General features: G+C 40.4%; 1 protein-coding gene across 1 annotated transcript; it reads right to left on the bottom strand.

Moving 5' to 3' along the window:
* Positions 1–742: 742 nt before the first annotated feature.
* On the bottom strand, positions 743–13,442 carry LOC140740738 (tubulin beta-3 chain). The gene is made up of 4 exons (XM_073070223.1): positions 13,299–13,442; positions 8,020–8,128; positions 6,970–7,080; positions 743–5,503 (listed from the first exon to the last, which is right to left on the bottom strand). The coding sequence occupies exons 1-4, from the start codon at positions 13,353–13,355 to the stop codon at positions 4,428–4,430; spliced, it is 1,353 nt and encodes a 450-aa protein (XP_072926324.1). The 5' UTR covers positions 13,356–13,442; the 3' UTR covers positions 743–4,427.
* Positions 13,443–22,523: the final 9,081 nt, after the last annotated feature.

Below are 22,523 nucleotides of genomic sequence, written 5' to 3'. Positions count from 1 at the left end.
ATAGTATTGTAGAACTAGTGAAACTCTTAAGTACAGGTCTTGTACAGGTTACAAATGCCAAATTTATGTATAGCCTGTAAATAACCCTAACCCTAAAGCGAGACTGGTGGGATGGATTTGTCAGCTGTTCTAGGGGTACAAGCATCGTCCAGTGTGTGAGAACTTAAACGGCAGCAACATCTTTGCATCTTGCAGAGAAATCTGAATGTTTGAGTTAATTGCCTTGGTTTAACTACCTGTTGCCCTTAGGTTTGTCAATGATATTTTTAAATTTATCTGGGTGCAGTCACATTTCAAATTTGCTAGCCGTTCAGGATATGAAAGATCTTGGGAATGGAAAGCAGTGGGGAAGAACAATAATTGAATTTAATGAATAGTAGCTATAGGAATGAAGGTTACAGTTCACATGAATGTGAGGCATCTTTAGGGCTTAGACAGAGTTGGGAGTTAGAATTTTAGGTAATTAGGGAATAAGACTTCACACTTTTTCAAAGATTTAATGCCTTACTGTAATGTTAATATTGAACATTCATATTATGCTCAAAGCACTCTGGGGTACTGGAACAGGTTTATTTTTGTATGCATGTATATTTTGATGATATGTCTTTATTGTCTGGTCTATAGATAGGTGAAATACTGAAAATGTGTCATTTGTCATATATGTTGATTTCTCTCAATCTAAATAAATGGAAAAACATCCAAGTTACACAAATTTGTGTTAAATGCACAACATCAGAAAAGGTTTCACAGCAATAATTTATTAAATATTCAAAAATTAACTGGCAGAACAGTTAAAAAATAAAATTAGGAATTCATGTTATTAAAATAAAGTTGGAGTTTTAAATATCCAGAACTTATACAGTTGGTTGGTGACCAATACTGAGAGTAAAGAGGATAACAGGATAAGGCTAGCTGGAAGCAAGTAATCTATACAGTGCCTTGAAAAATTATTCAGTCCCCACAACTCTTCACATTTTATTGTCTCATTTTCTAAATTTAAAATATATTGAAGTAGAATTTTTTGAGCTAATCTACAAAACATTGTGCATCAAATCAAAAGAAAATTTCCTAAATCTGTCAATAATTTACTAAAAATTAAAAACCACAATTGAAGCTGAAGAAGTATTCATCCCCTTTATAATTACTACACTAACTTTCCTTAGGTGCAACCTATATATTACCTTACTAATTTGCCCAATTTGTTGATGTAGAAAATAGTCCTTAATGAATTCATAAGAATACCCCCCCTCTAAGATCCAACAGTATGGAATATTTTCAACAGACCAAGCCACATTGAGGACAAAAGAGCATTCAAGACAAGTTAGGAAAATAATAAAGAACCACAAATCAGGGGAAGGGTACAAGACCATCTCAAAGGCACAGAACGTACCTCGGATCTCAGCGCAGTCCATTGTGACAAAGCAGAAAAAATATCAAACCAGCCACACTGCCTATGTCAGACCGTCCCTCTCCAGAGAAGAATGGCACTTATAAGAGAGACTACTGTGACACCACAGTACTCTAAATGAGCTGCACAAGTCAGTGGCTACACTGGACATGAAGTTCATGGTTCCAGAATCTCTAAGGCCTTGCACAAAATGGGGATTTATGGAAGAATGGCAAGGAAGTAGTCCTGGCTAAATATATCCTTGCCCATAAAGACTTTGCAAAGTGCCACTAAGAAGGTACTGTAAATATGTGGAGAAGGTCTTGTAGTCGAATGAGACTAAAGTGGAACACATTTGGCTTCAACACTATGTGGCATGTATGGCGTAAATCTAATACTGTGCATCAGCCAGATAGCACCATCCCTTACTGTAAAGTACGGTGGAGGTAGAATCATGCAATGGGGATGCTCTTCAGCAGCAGGGACTAGAAATCTGGTCAGGAATGCTGGGAAGATGAATGCTGATAAATACAAAGAGATACTAGATAAAAATCTGCTGGTCTCAGCCACAAAGATTAAACTGGGGAGGAAGTTAGTCTTTCTGCAGGACAACAACACAAAGCACGCTGCCAGAGCAACCATGGAGTGACTTCAAATGAAGAAAACTTGATGTCCTTGAATGACCCAGTGAAGACTCCTGCCTTTAATCTGATCAAGCATCTCTAGGAAGATGTCAGGATTGTTGTCCACTGCCACTCCAACTGACCTGGCACATCTTCAGCAGTGTTGCAAGGGGGTTGGGCAAATCTTTCTCCATCACTGTAGTGTGGAGGCATGGTTTATTTGCCATTCAAATGCCGCTTCCACCGTATTGACTGTTGATTGGTGCATTTAAGAACTACAGCCACTCTTCCCATTCATTGGCTTACGCACCATGACACCTAGAGTCCAGTCTCAAGCACCTTGGTGATACAAGAATAACGTGCAAGAGATTCACTCTTTTCCTTTGTTCCCAATGCATACCTCACAGAACCACTGGGAAGGTATGTCCTGCACGCACTTTCTGCTAAATATCTGTTGAATATTTAGTTCTGCAGTTTGTGCAACTTGGGGGACTTAAATGTTTGGTCGTTTTTTTTTGATTTGCAGTCAGTGTTTTCTGTCTCACTCACCAAACCTGTGAACCAGCTTCCACCTTACAATCACGTTGTGCAAAGCTACAGTAATAGATACTTGTACAAAAAGGCTACAGGCTGTAATACAGTGGTGCTAAAAAAAAAGTTTGTAAGCCCTTTAGAATTTTCTCTGTTCCTGCATAAATATAACCTTAAAATGTGATCAGGTCTTCACACAAGTCCTGAAACTAGATAAAGAGAACCCAGTTAAATAAATAACACAAAAAGCATTATACTTTTTCATTTATTTGAGGAAAATGATCCAATGTTATATGTATTTGTTGAACCTCTAGGATTATCATTTCAGTTAGAGAGGAAATTAGAGTCAGATGTTTCCACCAGGCTGTAAAAGCATACAAAACCATTTCTGAAGAGTTTCGGCCCCACCAATCCACAGTCAGACAGATGGTGTACCAGTGGAGGAAATTCAACACTCTTGTTACTCTGCCCAGGAGTGGTCGACCAACAACAAAAAAATAAAATCACTCCAATGGCAAGGCGTGTAATACACCAGCAGGTCACAAAGAACCCCAGGGTAACATGTATAAGGAGCTACAAGCCTCTCTTGTCATGGCTGATGCCAGTGTTCATGAGCTTACCCTCAGACAAACACTCAAACAATGGTGTGCACCGCAGGATTGCAAGGAGAAAGACACTACTCTCCAAGAAGAGCATTGCTGCTTGTCTAAAGTTTGCTAAAGACCATGTGGAAAGTCAGAAGGCCATTGGAAGAATGTTCTGTGCACGGATGAGTCCAAATTAGGACCTTTTAGCTTAAATGTGAAGCATTATGTCTGGCAAAAAACAAACACTGTGTTCCAGCACAAGAACCTCATCCCATCTGTGAAACATGGTGGTGGCAGTATCGTGGTTTGCTGCCTCGGGACCAAGATCGTTTGCCATCATTGATAGAACCATGAATTCTGAATTCTATCAGCAAATACTATGGAAGAATGTCAGGGTATCCGTCTGTGAACTGAAGCTCAACAGAAAGTGGGTCTTGCAGCAAGACAATGAACCTAAACACACAAGTCAGTCTACCAAAGAGTGATTAAAGTAGAAGAGGTTTCACATTTTGGAACAACTGAATCAAAGTCCCAAACTTAATCTTGTAGAAATGTTGTGAAAAGACCTGAAGCAAGCAGTTCACCAACATCCCAGAGTTGAAGCAGTTTTGTAAGGAGGAATGGCTTAAAATTCCCCCAAGCTGATGTGCAGGACTTATCAACAGTTACTGGAAACATTTGGTTGAAGTTATTGCTGTATGGGGGGGGGGGGGGGTCACACCAGTTACTGAAAACAAAGGTTCCCATACTTTTTCCCAATACATATAATATTGGATCATTTTTCTCAATAAATAAATGAACAAGTATGATGTTTTTGTGTTATTTATTGAATTGGGTTCTCTTTATCTAGTTTTAGGACTTGGATGAAGATCTGATCATATTTTAGGTCACATTTATGCAAAAATGCAGAAAATTCTACACAGTTCACAAACTTTCTAGCACCACTGTAGCTGCGAGAGGTGGTTCAACTAAGTACCGAGCAAAGGGGATGAATACTTTTGAACTACGGACATCCCTGGGTTTTAATTTTTAGTTTGTCATGCTTTATAATTTTCCTTGATTTTGGGCTCTGTGGGGGGAGGGGAAGGAGCATGTGATTCACAAATAAATATTCTTAGTTAAACTGATCAAGATCCCTGGTTGTAATACTCATTTATGTTAACAAAGGGTTGGGGACTGAATACTTTTACAAGGCACTGTAACTGAGCTAACTCGTAATAAAGACAAGTAAAAGCCTGATGTGAAGATCTAGGGTAAACTGTTTTCAAATCCTCTCAATGGACATGAATGATTCACATTTCATTTTGGACCATGTGCTTCAGATTCTTCTTCATCATCCTCGTACATCTCCCCTTCTTCATCAGCTGTAGCATCTTGGTACTGTTGGTATTCAGACACCAGGTCATTCATGTTACTCTCTGCTTCAGTAAACTCCATCTCATCCATACCTTCACCAGTGTACCAGTGCAAGAATGCCTTCCTGCGGAACATAGCTGTGAACTGCTCTGAGATCCGCTTGAAAAGCTCCTGAATTGCAGTACTGTTGCCAATGAAAGTGGAGGACATCTTGAGTCCACGAGGTGGAATATCACAAACAGCCACTTTAACATTGTTGGGAATCCATTCCACAAAGTAGCTGCTGTTCTTGCTCTGGATAGCTAACATCTGCTCATCAACTTCCTTCATGGACATCTTTCCCCTGAAGACTGTGGCCACTGTCAGGTACCTACCATGACGGGGATCACAAGCAGCCATCATATTTTTGGCATCAAACATTTGCTGAGTGAGTTCTGGGACAGTTAATGCCCTATACTGTTGGCTTCCTCGGGCAGTAAGAGGAGCAAATCCTGGCATAAAGAAATGGAGTCGAGGGAAAGGTACCATGTTCACTGCAAGCTTTCTCAAATCAGCATTAAGCTGTCCTGGAAATCTCAGGGAAGTGGTGACCCCACTCATGGTAGCTGATACCAAATGGTTGAGGTCTCCGTAAGTGGGCGTTGCAAGTTTGAGGGTCCGGAAGCAGATGTCATAGAGAGCTTCATTATCTATGCAGTAGGTTTCATCAGTGTTTTCCACAAGCTGGTGGATGGAGAGGGTGGCATTGTATGGCTCTACCACTGTGTCAGAGACTTTTGGAGAAGGAACAACACTGAAAGTATTCATGATTCGGTCAGGATATTCTTCTCGTACTTTGCTAATAAGCAGAGTTCCCATGCCAGAACCTGTACCTCCACCCAGAGAGTGCGTAAGCTGAAAACCTTGCAAACAGTCACAATTTTCACATTCTTTTCTCACCACATCAAGGACAGAGTCTACAAGCTCTGCACCTTCTGTGTAATGCCCCTTTGCCCAGTTGTTTCCAGCTCCACTTTGCCCTATAATGAGAAAATAAAATAAATGATGACTGATATTCATGGTGTACATGAGCAGAAATAATTTCTGCAATTGCATATTCTGGAACTGTTTTCCTGAAAAAAAGTAAATTAACTTAAGATAAAGCCACTTAATCTGATTTTTATGATAAGAACATTCAATTTTTTATGAATCAAAGGAGAGAATATCAAATTTGCTATCTTACTCTGTTCATTATATGATAACAATAAATGAATTTCTTCCAATGATTTTATGTATACAGTAACACCATGAAATATATAATGCATATCATACTCAAGATCTGTAAATAGAAGTGAAAATCAAATGTAGTATTCAACTGACATTGAATTATACAGATTAGAGTGTGCACCAGTGGGCAGATGTAAGTTAACTTGATTTTACCAGAGTTATATTTTATCACATTATTATAAATTCTTACATCCATGTTTACATTGATAAATAGCTGTATAAATTTGTCAATTGTGGTGGATCACCATTGACAAAACAAGCTGATCAGTAGATGTAGGTTGTTTCTATCATAATAACTAATTTTCCCTCTTAATTGATTACAAAGACCAAGTATTTCCACAGGCTCAGCGTTATTATGTTAGCCAATTTATCACATTGCATATTTGGAACCAGTCTAAATGACCCATATGGAGAAAAAGATCTGAGCCAATATTTAAACAGGCTGCAGATTATTTGAAGTAAAGTAAAAAAAGATAAAATTGGGAGAAAAGTTCTACAGCCCAAATGTACTCTCTGGATATCCAGGATGGGGTTAGAAAGTGGCCAACCTGCAGAATCGGATAGTAATGTGGTAAAGACCATTGCTGGGAATGGCAAGGGGCAGAGCAAAAAGCAGCATGTATCATCCCCAAGTCTGGAATGGCCGGGAATGAGCCAGAGATGTCCAAGAATCAAAACAGAACTTTGTAGATTAAAATTTGGACATAAAATTGTTAATTTGAGTTAAAGAAGCTTGATATATATAATTCTTTACATTGTCATCATTTTTTTGTTAAACTAAAGAGAGAGTTTGGAAAAGATGGTAGTATCTGAAAAACCAAGCTAACAAAATGAAGTGGCAGTGACAAGATAGTACAGAAATGACTCCCCTTCGAGGAGCGTTGTGGCCATAATGCAGAAACGATTAGTGACAATGCCTTGTTTTCTCTCAATTCATTCTTTATTACTGGGAATAACACAAAACTGATATTGAACCTTTTGCAAGAGATCCAATGCCTATTTTAAGCAGCCACCCAAAAGCCTGAAAATTAGCCCTAGCCTCTGAAATATGCTCAAAACCTTATTCTATTAGATTGCAGGTCATTAGAAATTTTACTTGCCTTTATTTACCACCTTGGAAACAAATAGAAACAATGATAGATTTCTAGCAGCAAAATATAAAATTGTGCATTAACTCTAATCTTATTGTTTATTATCTGTTCCTGCTAAGTCAACTTACCAAAAATAAAATTGTCTGGTCTGAAGAGATGTCCAAAAGGCCCTGATCGAACACTGTCCATTGTGCCTGGTTCCAAATCCACTAGGATGGCTCTGGGTACGTACTTAAGAGCTGCAAAGAGAGCATACAGATCTATTATTTTTGCTCAAATTATGGCAAGCAATTATTTTAAACTTGCCATACTAAAATTGGAAGACCAACCCACATTTTCTTGGCACTATCACCATTGGCCCACAAGTGGACTCTATGTTGCACCAATATATATCCCTAATCTTATATAATCCAATATTTATTTCTAATAGATGTGCTGTCCTACAGTAATTTGAAATACAGTAATTTCATAGAAATAAATTACACTAAATATCCCAAAAAACTTCAGAAAGGTTAAATGATTTATTCAAGAAATAGTGATGAGGCAATGCCAAGCTGCTGTTTAAAATGGTTTATGGTTTAGACATGATGAATTTACTTTAGGAGGATTCTTTGCAACCTTACTCCTAAATATGCAATTGAATATTTGCATGTTTAATACCTGATGTATTAAATTATTATTTAGAATTCAGCATAGTGAGGCAGCTGGCTAACATTTTCAGCAACCCAGGTTCAGTACTGACCTTGAATAGAGTCCACATTCTGTCCATGACTGCTTGGGTTTCTCCCACATGCTCCAGCATTGTCCTACTTTCCAAATATGTGGTTCATAATTTAATTGGCTACCGTATGTTGTCCCTAGTATGTTGGGGTTGCTAGAATCCTGGGAAACTGATAGAAATATGGGGATGTGTAGGAATAGGTTAAATGGGTGCTTGATGGTCATAAGGATCATTGTGGTTTAAATAACCTATTTTTGTCCTGTATGTTGTTTTCACTTTTGATGGTTTGAACCAAATGCTATACACTTAGAAAAAATTTGAAAATCCCATTATCCTGGACAATGTCAATATAAATAGGCCTGTATTGTGCTGTAGGGTTTCCATGTTTCTAAATGCTTAATATACCCAATTCTGATATATATCAAATCTCAACTTCATGTTGGTTTATATTACTTACAAGAAGCTTCATTGTAGTAGACACTAATCCTCTCCAGCTGCAGGTCTGAGTCGCCCATATAATTCCCGCTGGGGTCAATCCCGTGCTCATCACTGATGACTTCCCAGAACTAAAGATGATAAAATATAAGCAAAATTACATAAAGTATTAAGTACCATGTACGGAAGTATGAATATAATTTGCACATCATCATCTCCAATCTCCCCATGGCATTCCATGTTCATCTTTGTGCTCAGAATGACATCTGTGAGGATTAAATTTTATCAAACAAGATCACTAATTATCTATACTAAAAGTCAGAAAAATAATTTGACTATTTTATTTGCAAGCAGAATACACATCTTAAATTCTGTCTGATAGGCCATATAAGTATCTGTTATACATGATTGTGCATTGGAAATGTGCTGTCTATGAAATAGATTTTAAAAATAAATCACGATACAATCGTAATGGAAAAATAGATTTTTTTCCACTAGAGGTTGAATATTAATCAGTGATAATTAGACATTTAAACCAACAAATTAAGAAATCAGTAACAACTACTTTTGCATTTTTCAAATTAGGACAAAATGTTTCTTTTTTTAAAAAATTGGACAGTGAAGGATAGATAACTTTATTTTCTAGGACTTCCAAGGATTGAGAAATACACTTCTACCCCTCAAATCACAATATATGCATTGAAAGATTATACAAAGATTACCTTATTACTTTTACCCCATTTCAAAAGGATGAATAAATGAATTTGGTTTAAATGTTGCCCTGTATGAGGTCCTACATTTTAAGTAGCTGATCATGGTACTGAAAATACATGCATTAACTTACTTTAATTTACTCCCAGCCTTTTTTAAAAAGATGTGTGTGTTTGAATCGAATCTGTAGATGTACATTGCATCTTCTAGGGTTAGTTAATTAAGAAGAAGCAGTCAGCTGCGCAATAAATCTGAATTTCCTTCTGTCCCATCCATCATAAACTTGCTAGTTTTTCAGCACCAGCTGGCAGACACAGAACTGGTTTAATTTCTCTAGGTCTCCAGAGAATAAAAAGGATGTAATCTAACACTCTTGTCTCCTTCTAGTTCTATTATTCATCTAGACCCAGCTGGTTCCTAGTATCTAATGGATTCATATGTAATCTTCTGGTAGCAGCAGATGCAACATTAAAGTGATTTTGGCCAGTAAATTTTTTCAACTTTCCCTGCTGGCATAAATTTAATCTTTTCTAAAACAAGGATTATCTGGCCCAATGCACTGTCCATTTAACCCCAAGATTCACACGTAGTTAAACTAAGGAAAGGCTATAAAATTTATATAAATCCAGTTTTTACCATTGCAAAGCCTCCAGCACTTGGTTCAAATTGGAACAAATGGCTAGAGTTCATTGTATGTTTGGTAATGGAAATAAAAGTGCTCTTTTATTATCCCCTCCTTCCATTTCTAATTTAAAGTGTGAACTGTCCTCATACTACTGGAGTTAGTGTTTTGAAAATACAGAGCTATTAGTTAAGGAGTTCTAGGATTTTGACCCAAGAACCGTAGTAAGATACCTTTCTAAGTCAGGATAATATGTAACTATGCCAACTACCTATTCGTTTTTGATAAATATAAATTATAGCAATTGCCATTTTCTTCCATGTGGGACATTTATTAGATTTTTATTACCAATGTGACAAAGTAAACAGCCTAAATATCTGATAAATTTACTAATGAAATAATTATGACCATCAAAACACTTATCTGATTAGTTAACATTCATTGTTTCTCATTGGACATTATTGCATGCCAGTTGGCTGCAATATTTTCCAACATAAATAGCTATGGATCCCAATATTTAATTGAATCGCTTTGACAACGAAAGGAGCTATAGAATTTCTATTTATTTATTAAAATATGTTTTATCCTATTGTACTATATCTTAATAATATGAACTGACTTTATTGGAGTTTAAGACTAAAATGAACCAAGGTGAACAGTTGGTAAAGTGATCAATAGGTGACAGCAAATGCCATGCTCTGGCAGACCTGGATGCTCTTCATTGACAACAGCTCAGCATTCAACACTATCATCCCCTCAACTAATCTCTAAGCTCCAAGACCTGGGCCAGAGAACCTCCCTGTGCAACTGGATCCTCAATTTCCTCACTGGCAGACTTCAGTATGATTGACAATAGCATCTCTACAATCACCATCAGCAAAAGTGCATCACTGAGCTATTCACTTCATGCTTATGATTGTGTGGTTAAGTACAACTCCAGTGCTGTATTTAAATTTGCTGGTGACTTCACTGTTGTTGACCAAATCAAAGGATGTGATGAATCAGCATATAGGAAGGAGATTAAAAATCTGCCACAATAACCTCTCAAGTCAGCAAAACTGAAGAACTAATTATCAACTGTAGGAGGAAGAAGCCAGAGGTTCACGAGCCAGTCCTCATTAGGGGAACTGAGGTGATGGACAGTGGTTTTGAATTCCTTGGTGTTAACATATCAGAGTATCTGATCAGCACATTAAGTGTCATCACAAAGAAAGCATGATAGCCTCTACTTTAATAGATTCAGGATGTCTCCGAAAACATTGATAAGCTTCTATAGATGCACAGAGGAGAGTATCACAACTTTAAGTTTAAATATAACGTTTTTTGGAATGATTAGTTGAAGTAATCAGAAAAGGAGAAATCTGTCTTTAATCGTTTATTCCATCCAGACCATAACTAAATCATTGTTTTCGCAGGAATTATTGTTTCCACATTACTATTGCAAAATATACACCCTTTCCTGTGCAACATTTGTTCGTATACATCCCTGCTCATTACTATGTAGAGACCTAACTGCCCTTCCAGTGGAGGGGAAGGTTTTTGGGCATCTCCTCCAAACTTGTGTATTAGATTCAGTGTGCAGACTTGGTGACTGGTTTGAAAAGCATCAGCACTCTTATCTGCAAGGTCATCCAAGCTCCTGGTTTCATGCCATTTCAACTCCCCTTCCCATTTGATCTGTCCATCCAGGGCCTTCTCCACGGTCAGGGTAAGGTGCAATGCAAGCTAAAATAATAATTCTATTATTGTTATCCCATGCTTCCTGCTCTTTCTCCTTATTTTTGTCCCCCTCCCACTTATTACCCATTCATTTCAACCTCCCGCATCAGTTCCATTTGCTCATCTTTCCCATAAAATGTTAGCATTTTCACTATCCTTACCAGTGCTGGAACCTGATTAGTATCCTTTGTGTCTCTACTTATCACCTCCTCCCCCATCCTTTGTCTCGACTTTCACCTCCCCCTCCCCCACCAGACTCTATTTTCTTTCATTTAGTCCTGGCTGTCACCTATTACCTAATGCGCTTGTCTCCCAGCTCCATCCCTCCCCCCTCACCATCTCCACCTCTCAATCCACCCCATCGCCTTCACGCCCGTCTTGCCCCTCTCCCTCTCTTCTTATCAGAGATTTCCTGCACGCTCTGCACCCAAACTGTTGACTGTTCCTCCTCCTCCCCCCATGCACAGATACACATACGCTGCTGGACTCGCCGAGTTCGTCCAGTTAATTTTTTTTAACCCTTGTGTTGATGAGCATAAAGTGATTCAGGATTCTTAGGTCTGCAATTATTAAAAAGGTTAGCCTTTAGCCATTTGGCGCAGATCACTGGTCTGAGGCAGACCGTGTAGACAAGCCAAGATCAGGGACACGCATCGTGCATTAGGACATTTGTCAGCTGAACAGTTCTTCCCGTGGCACATCATGGAGCGCGCTCAGCCGTCACAAGTATTAAAACTGCACATTGTGCATTTACTGACATCTGATAGGAGAATAATAGTTTCCAGCCTATTGCAATCCTCCAGTAGTTTAACTAAAATTACAGTAGTTGAAAATGCATAGTGTTTGAAGGCATTTGAACAGATATGAATTTGTTTTATTCTGGGTTGCCCTGCGCAATGTGTTATTTCAGGTTTAGTGTTTTGCAGTAATACATATAATTTATTCTGTGTACGCAGCCAAAGGGAACCATTTTACCCATAGCTGTGCCAATCGTTGAAAATGTCATATCGATTTACGAATCCCTACAGAGAAAGAAGGAACTTCTTTGTGTCCCAGCACCACCATTTAATTAGGGCAGTTTTCCAAATTACGTTAAAATAACCACACCCGTTTAATTCCGACTTTTGTGCTCGGCAAAGAACCCCCCCCCCCCCAACAGGCAATGGGTTCCGAGACCACGGTATTGTGAGCCTCATCACGTACCACCCGTATCCTTTACGCCAGACAGCGATTGAATAGAAATGACCACATCCCAGCCCCTACTCATTGAATGCTCGCCAGATTTTACTTTCATCTTGGTATGTCTTGGCGTTCTTGTATGTATGACGTCGTCACGACCACCAAGTTAGAATAATTATTCTATCTCTATCCATGATTGTGCTTTTCCCCGCCCATGAATTAACCTTTATTCAGATTACGTTTCTATTCCATTGCCATTTCGTTAAACTTTGATTTATTTGGCAAGATTAACAGATTCTCCAGATAACGGATTAGCACTAAGCAAATCCATTTGGTAATCACCTTTCAAATGTATGAACCATCACCAAGAATTACTTAGTATGTCATCACTTGTATTGCAGGTTTACTGAATCGTTTAAGAATGTTCTCAGTAAAAAAACGACCGCGGATTATGGGTGAAACAAGACGACAAAGCCCCCCTACCAAGGTTATTCATAATCATTTGGTCGCTCCGTGAATATGACATTGATTTCAAACACTGAGGCTTTGTTTTTTTCCATTTTTGAAATCGTGGCTCCACCCTGCAGGCGCTGACTTCATGCAAATACAGCGGTGCCTGCGGCGGTGCTGTGCTCGGACAGTGCGGCAGGGCTGAGCTAATCACTTTCTCCCTCTTGTATCTGCAGTCTCGGGCGTGGCTGTCTGCAGAGCATGCGTCTCAGCGAGAAGCAGCCAGCAGGCAGACTCCACAACAAAACTTGCCGATGCCAAGTAAAAAAATTCTAACAAAGAACCAAATAAAATACCGCAATTCATGGTGTTCACAGGAAGGATGAACTGCATGAATGAAAGGAAAACAGAAAACACATACTTTCCACATTGAGCACAATTTCGTTTACTAATGATAAAGAAATGTTAATTAAACCTACCTTACAATAAAGCAACAATTAAATGACAAATTAGTTAAATTTAGATAACTACTTTTTTCTTTCAACGAAAAAGTTATTGAGCACATATCGCAATTTATTGTAATTTACTAATTCCACACTTGTAACAGCAATATCATTTACCTTAGCACCGATCTGATTGCCACATTGGCCGGCCTGAATGTGGACGATTTCTCTCATTCTCACGCTGCTGGCTTCTTGCTGCGACTGATGAGAATTTTCGGCTGCTGAATCTGGTTGGAGAAGGCAGTGAGATGGTGCCGGCTGCTCTTTTATACTATTTCACTGTATCAGCTGATCAATGCCTCGAACAGGTTGATTTCAGAGACGGATTGCGTCAGTCTCCTGGGAGATAAAACTCAGTGGCCAATAACGAGCTAAGGAACCCTGCAACATCCCTGCAACGCCAGGGTCGCCTCCCACGAAATACATCGCCATTGCTGCAAATTCTGTCTACACCATTGTCTGTTCCACGTTAGAAACAAAAGGACCTGATGCTGAACAGCACATTTACCAAAGGATTAGATCACTGATGTGTCATAATTGCTGTAGGAATGCACAATGTTGATGCGTCCATTTTTAAAAAAAGCTAAAGGATCAGTACAGAAATCTGAAGAACATAAAATGCAGATGTCATGTTTTAGTAATTTGTGGAATAATGCTTTAACCTACCAACGCCGTTAGAGGTCAATATTCTTAAAGAATGTGGGACAGCACCACTGGAAAGTTCAGTGAAACTGCAGCGGAAGTGTATAAAATAAAGAGTACAAAATAAGATATTTTGTCATTACAGTAAGAAAACCAGTAAGTCTTTTCTGATTCCAATGGAAGTTCACAGTAGTAACAGAAATCTTAAAAAAGGTTCCGTGCTAATAACGAATGTCATTATTTTCGAGTGTTCCCGTTCTCTTAACAAAGAGCATTTGCCATACATAAGGACTTCCTTTCATATGTTTCCCAACCGAAAGAAAAATCATCCACTTTATAGAAAGCATTGCAGTATACTCAAATTGTTAACCAATTCATACCATACTCAATCTGATTTTGGTTATTTCAAAACCAAATAATAGATTGCGTTTTTACTCAATTATGGAGGTGTACACCTACTGTAGATAGGGTCTTGTCGGTCTGATCATGTAGATTAATACTGTGTCTGACTTTATATCATTTTGTTTTTTAATACTGGAGCATAGGAAATGCATATTAGAACTGAGAAAAAGATCTCTGGCAGGCATTATGAATGCAAAACGAGAGAGCAGCACAAGGTTGCCATTTATTGTTTTAGTTGTTACCCAAGGGGTCCACTGCACCCTTATATATTTAGCATTATACCAAACCACATGTCTACATCCATAGGCCAGAAATTATTCAACCATAAACAAGAGAAAATCTGCAGATGCTGGAAATCCGAGCAACACACACAAAATGCTGGAGGAACTCAGCAGGCCCGGCAGCATCTATGGAAAAGAGTACAGTCAATATCCTGGGCTGAAACCCTTCGGAAGGACTGAGGGGTTTGGCCTGAAATGTCGACTACTGCCTGGCCTGTGCCTGTGCGTTCCTCCAGCATTTTGTGTATGTTGCTCAGTTATTCAACCATGACAGACTCACATTCACATACCCTCTTTCTCTTACAGAAAAGGGCGGTGCATAACCAGACTGGCAAGAACAATCTAACTGTGTGTGAACTAATAACAGAAACAGAATATCTGGGAATGCTCAGCAGCACAGCCTGCATCTGTGGAGAAAGAAACGCAGTCAGTGCAGGTCATCAGCCTGAACCGTTCTCTGTTGTCTAGTTTCCTCTCGCCATAGATGCTGTCTGAACTGCTTATTGTTTCCTGCAGTTTCTGTTTTACTTTTGGATTTCCAGCATCTTATTGACTCATCGGAAGATGTCATCATTATTTTATCTGCCATTGAACTGCTGAATCTATTCCTGTTTACCAGTTGCACTGGTGAAGCTTGGACCTCCTAGTTGCCCCTTTCCCCTTATATTGCTTGTTTTCATTCATATAGCCAAGAATTCACAACACAAAGCAGGCTCTATTAAGTGAATAAAGGAGGCCAATTGCCACTTAATAATTCTTGTCACTACTAGAGAAGTAGATGGTTGTTTGTTTGATCTATCTACAAAAATGTATGAAAGATCAAACAAATCAGGATCGGCAAAGAAACTGCATGTGTTTTGTGCAGCCATTTCAACTGGGAGGTGATGGATAGCTCTTCTGGATTCAATCATGATGCAATCTCTGTTGGCTAATGTCTCAGGTTCTATTGCAGTATAAAATGAAAGATAAATGCTGCTGACAACTGCTATGCAATCTCACCCTGCAGCCATGTAACCTCACCCAGCTGCACTAATGGCTTTGAATACTATTGTTCAGTGGGGCTTTCAATATGTCACTATACTGCAGCAATCTGCCAGCAGAGGGTTAATTGGTTGAGTTGTCTGTCTCTCCCAGGGAATGAAAATGGCTCTGTGATGCTAAAATCAATTGTTCTGTCTTGGAGTGGCAGCATTTGTGATCCTCCCATTGCCACTTCACCTGAGTCCTTGCCTGTGCCTGATAGTGAATCTGGGTTGCTGGCAGCCTGCAAAATCCAAATGTTCTAAAAGAAGTGGCTGCAGAAAGAATGGATACTTTTGTTGTGACCTTACCAATTTTTCTAGATTCTGGCAAGGCCCAAATGGATGAAAAATTGTAAAAACAATCCCCTTTTTCAAGAAAGGAAGGAGACAGAAAGCAAAACCTGTAGGTCAGTAGTCTAACATCTGTTATTAGGCAACAGCTGAAATTTGTTAAAATTTATTATACAGAATATTTAGAAGAACATAATATAATTCAGCTGAGTCAAGAAAATGTTATGAAAGGGAAATTTTTAGATTTCTTTGAGGATGTCCTAAATGGCATTCAGTAGGGTGTGAAATAAAAAATGCTGCATGTGATGATGGGAACTATTGAATTTGAGGGTAACGAATAGCATAAGTAAAAAATTGGCTAACCAACTGAAAACAGGGGATCAGAATAAATGGGTCCATTGCATGTTGGTAAGTTGTAATAAAGGGTGTCACAGGAATCTGTGCTGATGCATCAAATATTATTTAAAATATATATTCTTGGATTATTTGGAGAAACTGAGTGTATTGTCACGATATACAATGGTTGGAAAGCAGATGAACACCGTAAGCGAGTGGGCAAAAATTTTCATGGATAGAAAAGAAAATGAAGAAATGTGAAATTATCTACTTTGCTTTAAAAACTATAACACCCTGGGAAAGGTTTCACTGCTAATGTAATGGTTTCTCTGTAGCTGCAGGGTTTGGGTTATGACTAGAGATAATGGGGGCTTTGGAATGTGCACTGGCCAATGAGGGGAGGTGTTTTCTTTCTTATGTACCTGAGAGAAGGGATCAGTGGTTGGGAAGATGTTGAAGTCCATTATTAAGGATGAGATTTCGGGGTACTTTGAGACATATGATAAAATAGGCCAAAGTTAGAATGGTTTTCTTAAAGGAAATACTTACCTGACAAATCTGTTAGAATTCTTTGAGGGAATAACAGGCAAGATATACAAAGGAGACTCAGTGCATGTTATTTACATGGATTTTCAGAAGGTCTTTGATAAGGTGCCGCTCATAAGGCTGCTTATCAAGATTAGACCCATAGTGTTATAGGAAAGATACTAGCATGGATAGAACATTGGCGGATTGGCAGGAGGCAAAGTGTGGGAATAAAGGAAGCCTTTTCTGATTGACTAGTGGGGTCGGTACAGGGACTGCTTAGTTTTACATTGTATGTCAATGTTTTGGATGATGGAATTGATGGCTTTGTGGCTAAGTTTGTGGATGATACGAAGATAGATGGAGGTGAATGTAGTGTTGAGGAAACACGGAGGCTGCCGAAGGACTTGGACAGATTAGGAGAATAGGTAAGGAAGTGGCAAATGAAACACAGTGTCAGGAAGTGTATGGTCATGCACTTTGGTAGAAGGAGTAAAAGCATAGACTATATTCTAAATGGGGAGAAAATTTTAAAAATCTGAGGTGCAAAGGGACTTGGGAGTCCTTGTGCAGGATTCCCTAAAAGTTCATTTGCAGGTTGAGTTGGTGGTGAGGAAGGCATATGTAATGTTAGCATTCATTTTGAGAGGACTAGACCAGAAAAGTAAAGGTACCATACTGAGGTTTTATAAGGCATTGGGAAGCCTTACTTGGAGTATTGTGAGCAATTTCGGGCCCCTTATCTAAGAAAGAATTGGAGAGGGTGAAGACATGACCGCTAAGGTGATTCAGTGTGCTACGTGCATGATGTGGGAGGTCAGGGGCACTGATGGTGCCCCCGGCTGTTACAGCTGTGGAAAGTGTGTCCAGATTCAGCTTCTGAAGGAGCATGTTGCAGCACTGAAAAAAAAACTGGATGACCTCAGGTTTATCTGCGAAAACGAGAGTTTTCTGGACAGGACCTACAGTGAGGTCATTACACCGAGGATACTGGAAGAGAGAAAGGGGGCGCGATGAGGAAGGAAAGGATGCTTGAAGTACAGGAGACCCCAGGGGATGTACCTCTCGTAAACAGGTTCACCTTCTTGGAAGCTGTCAGGACAGAAGATACTGCCAGTCTGAGAGGCGGACAGGTCTGCGAGCCGAAAATTGGTGCAGAAGCAGAGCCGAGGAGTCAGACATCAGGAAGAGCCGTAGTAGTAGGGGACTCCATAGTAAGAGGTACAGAAAGGGGTTTCTACGGCAACAAGTGAGATTTAAGGATGGTGTGTTGCTTCCCTGGTGCTAGGATCCAGGACATCATGGACCGATTGCAGGGAATCCTCAAGGGTGAAGGTGAACAGCCGGAAGTGGTAGTGCATGTTGGCACAAATGACATCGGGAAGAAGAGGAAGGACATTCTGCAGCGGGACTTCAGAGAACTCGGAAGAAGGCTGAAAAGCAGGGCTTCCAGGGTGGTTATCTCTGGTTTGCTTCCAGTTCCTCGTGCTGGAGAGGGCAGGGACAGGGAGATAATGGATCTGAATGTGTGGCTGAGGAACTGGTGCAGGAAGCAAGGATTTACATTCTTGGACCACTGGGATCTGTTTAGGGGTAGGGATGAATTGTACAAAAGGGACGGGTTGCACCTTAATAGGCGGGGGACCAGCATTCTGGCAGACAGGTTTGCCACTGCAACACGGATGTGTTTAAACTAAGTAGTGGGGGGGAGGGGATGAACTGGAAATATAAGGATGGAGTTAAAGGGAAAGTGAAAATAAGAAAAGTTAAAAAGGACAACAGAATCAATGGAGTAGAAAGCTCAAGAAGAGATCATACAGTATGGCCAAGTGATATAGGAATTGATATGAAAGGAGAGGGGAGTACCGAATTAAAAGTATTATATATGAATGCACGAAGTATAAGGAATAAAGTAGATGAGCTGAGGCTCAGTTGGAAATTGGCAAGTATGATGTTGTGGGAATAACAGAGGACAGAGCCTGGGAAATGAATATTCAAGGATATACATCTTATCGAAAGGACAGACTGACTGGCAGAGGGGTGGGGTGGCTCTGTTGGTGAGGAATGATATTCAGTCCCTTGCGAGGGGGGACATAGAATCAGGAGATGTAGAGTCAGTATGGATAGAACTGAGAAATTCTAAGGGTAGAAAGACCCTAATGGGAGTTATCTACAGGCCCCCAAACAGCAGTCTGGATGTAGGGTGTAAGTTGAATGAAGAGTTAAAATTGGCATGTCGCAAAGGTAATGGTACAGTTGTCGTGGGGGATTTCAACATGCAGGTAGACTGGGAGAATCAGAATGGTACTGGACCCTGTTACGTACCCCGTAACTGGGTCACTTACCAGCAAAGATAAAGAGGTCCGTTGAAGTCTGATGGTACTATTTTTAACAGTATTTATTGATAAAAATACACAAAATAATATCAATGCAAACATACAGATAATATACGTCATCAATACTAAATCTAAAAGCACGGGTCTAATAGTAATCAATAAGAAATAGCTCTATCGTTGTCTAGGGGATAATGTATTGTCCGATGGAAATATAAAAGTCACTCAGTTCATTCAAGCTGCAGCTTTTGGGTTGGAGAGAAAGACGGGTTAAAACTTGCCCATTCCTTTTATGATGTCAATCCTTCGAGAGTCGTTGGGAGTTGATTTCCCCGTTGTTAGCTAAAAACTGTTCTGCCGTGGTACAGGGCCCACCGATTCCGGGGCAAACAGAAAAGGATGCACGTGGCCCTCCACTGATTTTTGCTATTACGGGATCGTTAGCGTTTCTTCTGGTGCATCTGAGGGGCTGTTCCCACAGACCCTCTTTGTATCCTGACTCACAGGGTCTCAGGTGTCAATCAGGTTGGGATGATGCAATCCCTCCACCAACCTGCCCCTCGGTTCATTGCCTGGGGCTTCGATGCATAGTACAGGATGCAATACACAAGTCCGTCTCCAAGAGACAATAGCTGGTATCAATGGGTCCGCCTTTCGGAGGCCAGGACACATTCCAACTCTTTGTGGATTCTGCATGTCTTTCTCTCATTTCCTGGGTCTCCTGAACGGACTTAATAGTGATCTTGCAATTCTCACAAAGGAGGGGGGCTACCCCGCACCCTTCAGCCCCTCAGAGCTGTGGCACATTCGTAACACCCCCTTTCTTCAAAGCGTTTTCACCAGCGGTGAAAACGAAGTAGTATAGAGTCCTACAGGATTTTAGAATCTAACACAATACAAAAGCTTTTCCTTTTCACTACAGAGTAATACAGTTATACATTCAACTCAGCATCTGGATGGTTACTGATTACAATTGTCACTTCCTTTAATATCTTAACATCTTGTACCCTACTAAAGTCTTGTAGCATCAGACTCCAATTTAGTAACCACCTATTTTTTTTTCAGCAAACAAAACTAAAGAGTTGTGATCTTAAGCTTACGTGTATACTACAAAAGTTCATGCAAATACTAATCGTTATGTTGCTTTCAAACTTAACAGGCAGGCTTCCATGGGGGTTGTCTTTTATTATTCACAGGCTTTGTCAAAATCCCTTAAAACCGGTTTCTGCTATTTAAAAATGGCGTCCCCATTAACCCTCGTTTCTTTTCCAGTTAGTTCCCACATGGGGAGCTTGGGTACCCTGGCGAAATAGGCTTTCACCCGCTTCTTTCATAGGAGTTATTTTATCAACACTGTGTCCCAAACTTAGACCATCTTCTGAATTTCCACCCAATTCTTTAATTTTATGCAAGTTGCTAGCTTTCTCTTCAGGACCCTTCAGGCTATTAGTTTTCAGTTCGAACTCTTTGTTCAAGCAGCATTTAAAATTCTGCCTTTTCACACCACACTCTGGAATAACAATAGCATGGGGGGCCCAGTCGTCTTCCAACTCAACCTGTAAGTGATCCGCAGGTTTTAAATTTTCTTCATTCGATTTGGGAACTACATATTTCCCGTTTCCTTCAATGATAATACTCATCTCCCCACTTTTGATCTCCGCATTAACTTTTAACACATCTTTGAGCACAAACACCTGGGAACTCTCACTTCCCACTATTACCAAGGTTAATCCTTTCTTCGCTGAACCAAGTCTATCTGACCCACAAGGACTGCCTTCCTTGTCAACTGAATCAAATACCTCAGATTTTTTCTGAGCTTCATTACTAGGTTCAGTACCACGTGCATCCACATCTTGGACACACTCCAACGGGCCATTTGCCTCTTCCAGGTTTTCAATACCCGTACCCGGTCCAAACCCTAAATTCCCCTGATTCTCCCAGCTACTCTCTGGGCAACTCCCTTCCGGAGTAAACTCAACCCCGTGGGCTGAAACAACCTCATCTACCAACCCAGCAGACTTCTTCAAGGTAAGGGCACCCTTTTCATCTAGGACTGCCCTCAGTTCATTATCGGGAACACCTTTAGAATTTTCAACTTCTTCAAACAGTTCTGCCAAACCAGACAGATCATCCATGTCCAACTCTGGACCTTTTAACAGCTCTACCTGTTTCTCATCTTTATATCCTGCCTCTAGAACTTTTCTCCTCGCTAAGGGAGATCTACCTCCTCTCCCTTACTCTCTTTCACTTTACTACTCTTCGTTTTACCACCCTCTAAACCCTCGTGGTACAGGGTCGGTAAAAACGTCTCGGCCAAATCGACACTGGCCAGATTTAAACTGCTCTCGTTCTCAGCTGCCTTTCTCGACATGCTGCGAGTAACCGCGCATGCAAGATAGATCTTGGACGCTAGGGGTGGGGCTGCAACGCTCACCAGCCGGCTCGTCAGTGTCATTGCTGACCGAACCTTACCACCAGCTAAATCGTTACCCAGAAGGACGTCCGCGTCAGTTCTCGGGAACGCTGATCGCACCCCCATTTCAACGGGTCCAGAGACTAGGTCACAATTCATAATGACCCTATGCAAGGGGACCATTTCCGTCCCTTTGCCTATTCCTTTCACAGCTACCATTCCCGTCTTGCGACCAAAATCTAGTACCTTACTGCTGATCAATGATAGTTCAGGCCCCGTGTCTCTCCAGATCCATACTGGAACTGGGGTGCCTCCCTCCCTCACAGACACGGTTCTGTTTGACATACAAGTCTCAGACCCTTCTCGTACTCTGTCTACCCAGGGCTCTCTTGTCAATTTACTGATTACCACGGCACATCCGATAGGGACTGCTGCTTTCCCTTTTCCTGTCTCTTTCTTCGGAGCAAAGCACCTAGATGCAATATGCCCCCCTTTTGCACAATTAAAACAGGTCAAGCCCGGAAATCTCTGGCCGTCTTGCCTCTCCCCCTCAATCTTACCACTAGCTCCCGGCGGGACATCTGCCTCAGCCGGCGGGCTTTCTCGATTGTTCCCACAGTCTCTCTGGGAACTTTTATTCGAGGAAAACTTTGTCTTGTGGGTTAGGGTATATTCATCTGCGAACCTAGCAAATTCTGAGATGGACTTATTCGGCTTCTCATTCAAATACATCCAGATATCCTCCGAAACACAACCTTTAAATTCCTCAATCAGAATTAACTCCCTGAGACGCTAATAATCCTCTTCCACTATCTCTGCTGTGCACCAACGGTCCAAGAGCACACCCTTCTCATAGGCAAACTCGGTATACGTCTGATTCCACCCTTTCTTTAGATTTCTGAACTTTTGTCTATACGCTTCAGGTACTAACTCATAACTCCGGAGAATGGCCGCCTTTACTTTGTCATAACTCTCCTCCTCTTCCTCCTCCATGGACAACGCCGTATATGCCCGCTGTGCCTTCCCTTTTAACACACTTTGTAACAACGCCACCCATTGATCTCTGGGCCACTTCTGATTCACTGCCACCTTTTCAA

The sequence above is a fragment of the Hemitrygon akajei genome, chromosome 17 (assembly GCF_048418815.1).
Source record: "Hemitrygon akajei chromosome 17, sHemAka1.3, whole genome shotgun sequence".
Taxonomy (NCBI): Eukaryota; Metazoa; Chordata; class Chondrichthyes; order Myliobatiformes; family Dasyatidae; genus Hemitrygon; species Hemitrygon akajei.
Note: the sequence above shows the minus strand (reverse complement) of the source record. Positions and strands in the feature narration are given on the sequence as shown.

What these genes read in the sequence shown, in the direction of transcription:
- LOC140740738 (XM_073070223.1), bottom strand. Translation starts at nt 13,355, where the DNA reads ATGAGAGAAATCGTCCACATTCAGGCCGGCCAATGTGGCAATCAGATC. An exon ending in CTACTACAATGAAGCTTCTT is followed by an intron (nt 7,081 to 8,019) that starts GTAAGTAATATA and finishes CTCTCTTTGCAG; the next exon opens with CTCTTAAGTACGTACCCAGA. An exon ending in ACCAGACAATTTTATTTTTG is followed by an intron (nt 5,504 to 6,969) that starts GTAAGTTGACTT and finishes TTCTCATTATAG; the next exon opens with GGCAAAGTGGAGCTGGAAAC.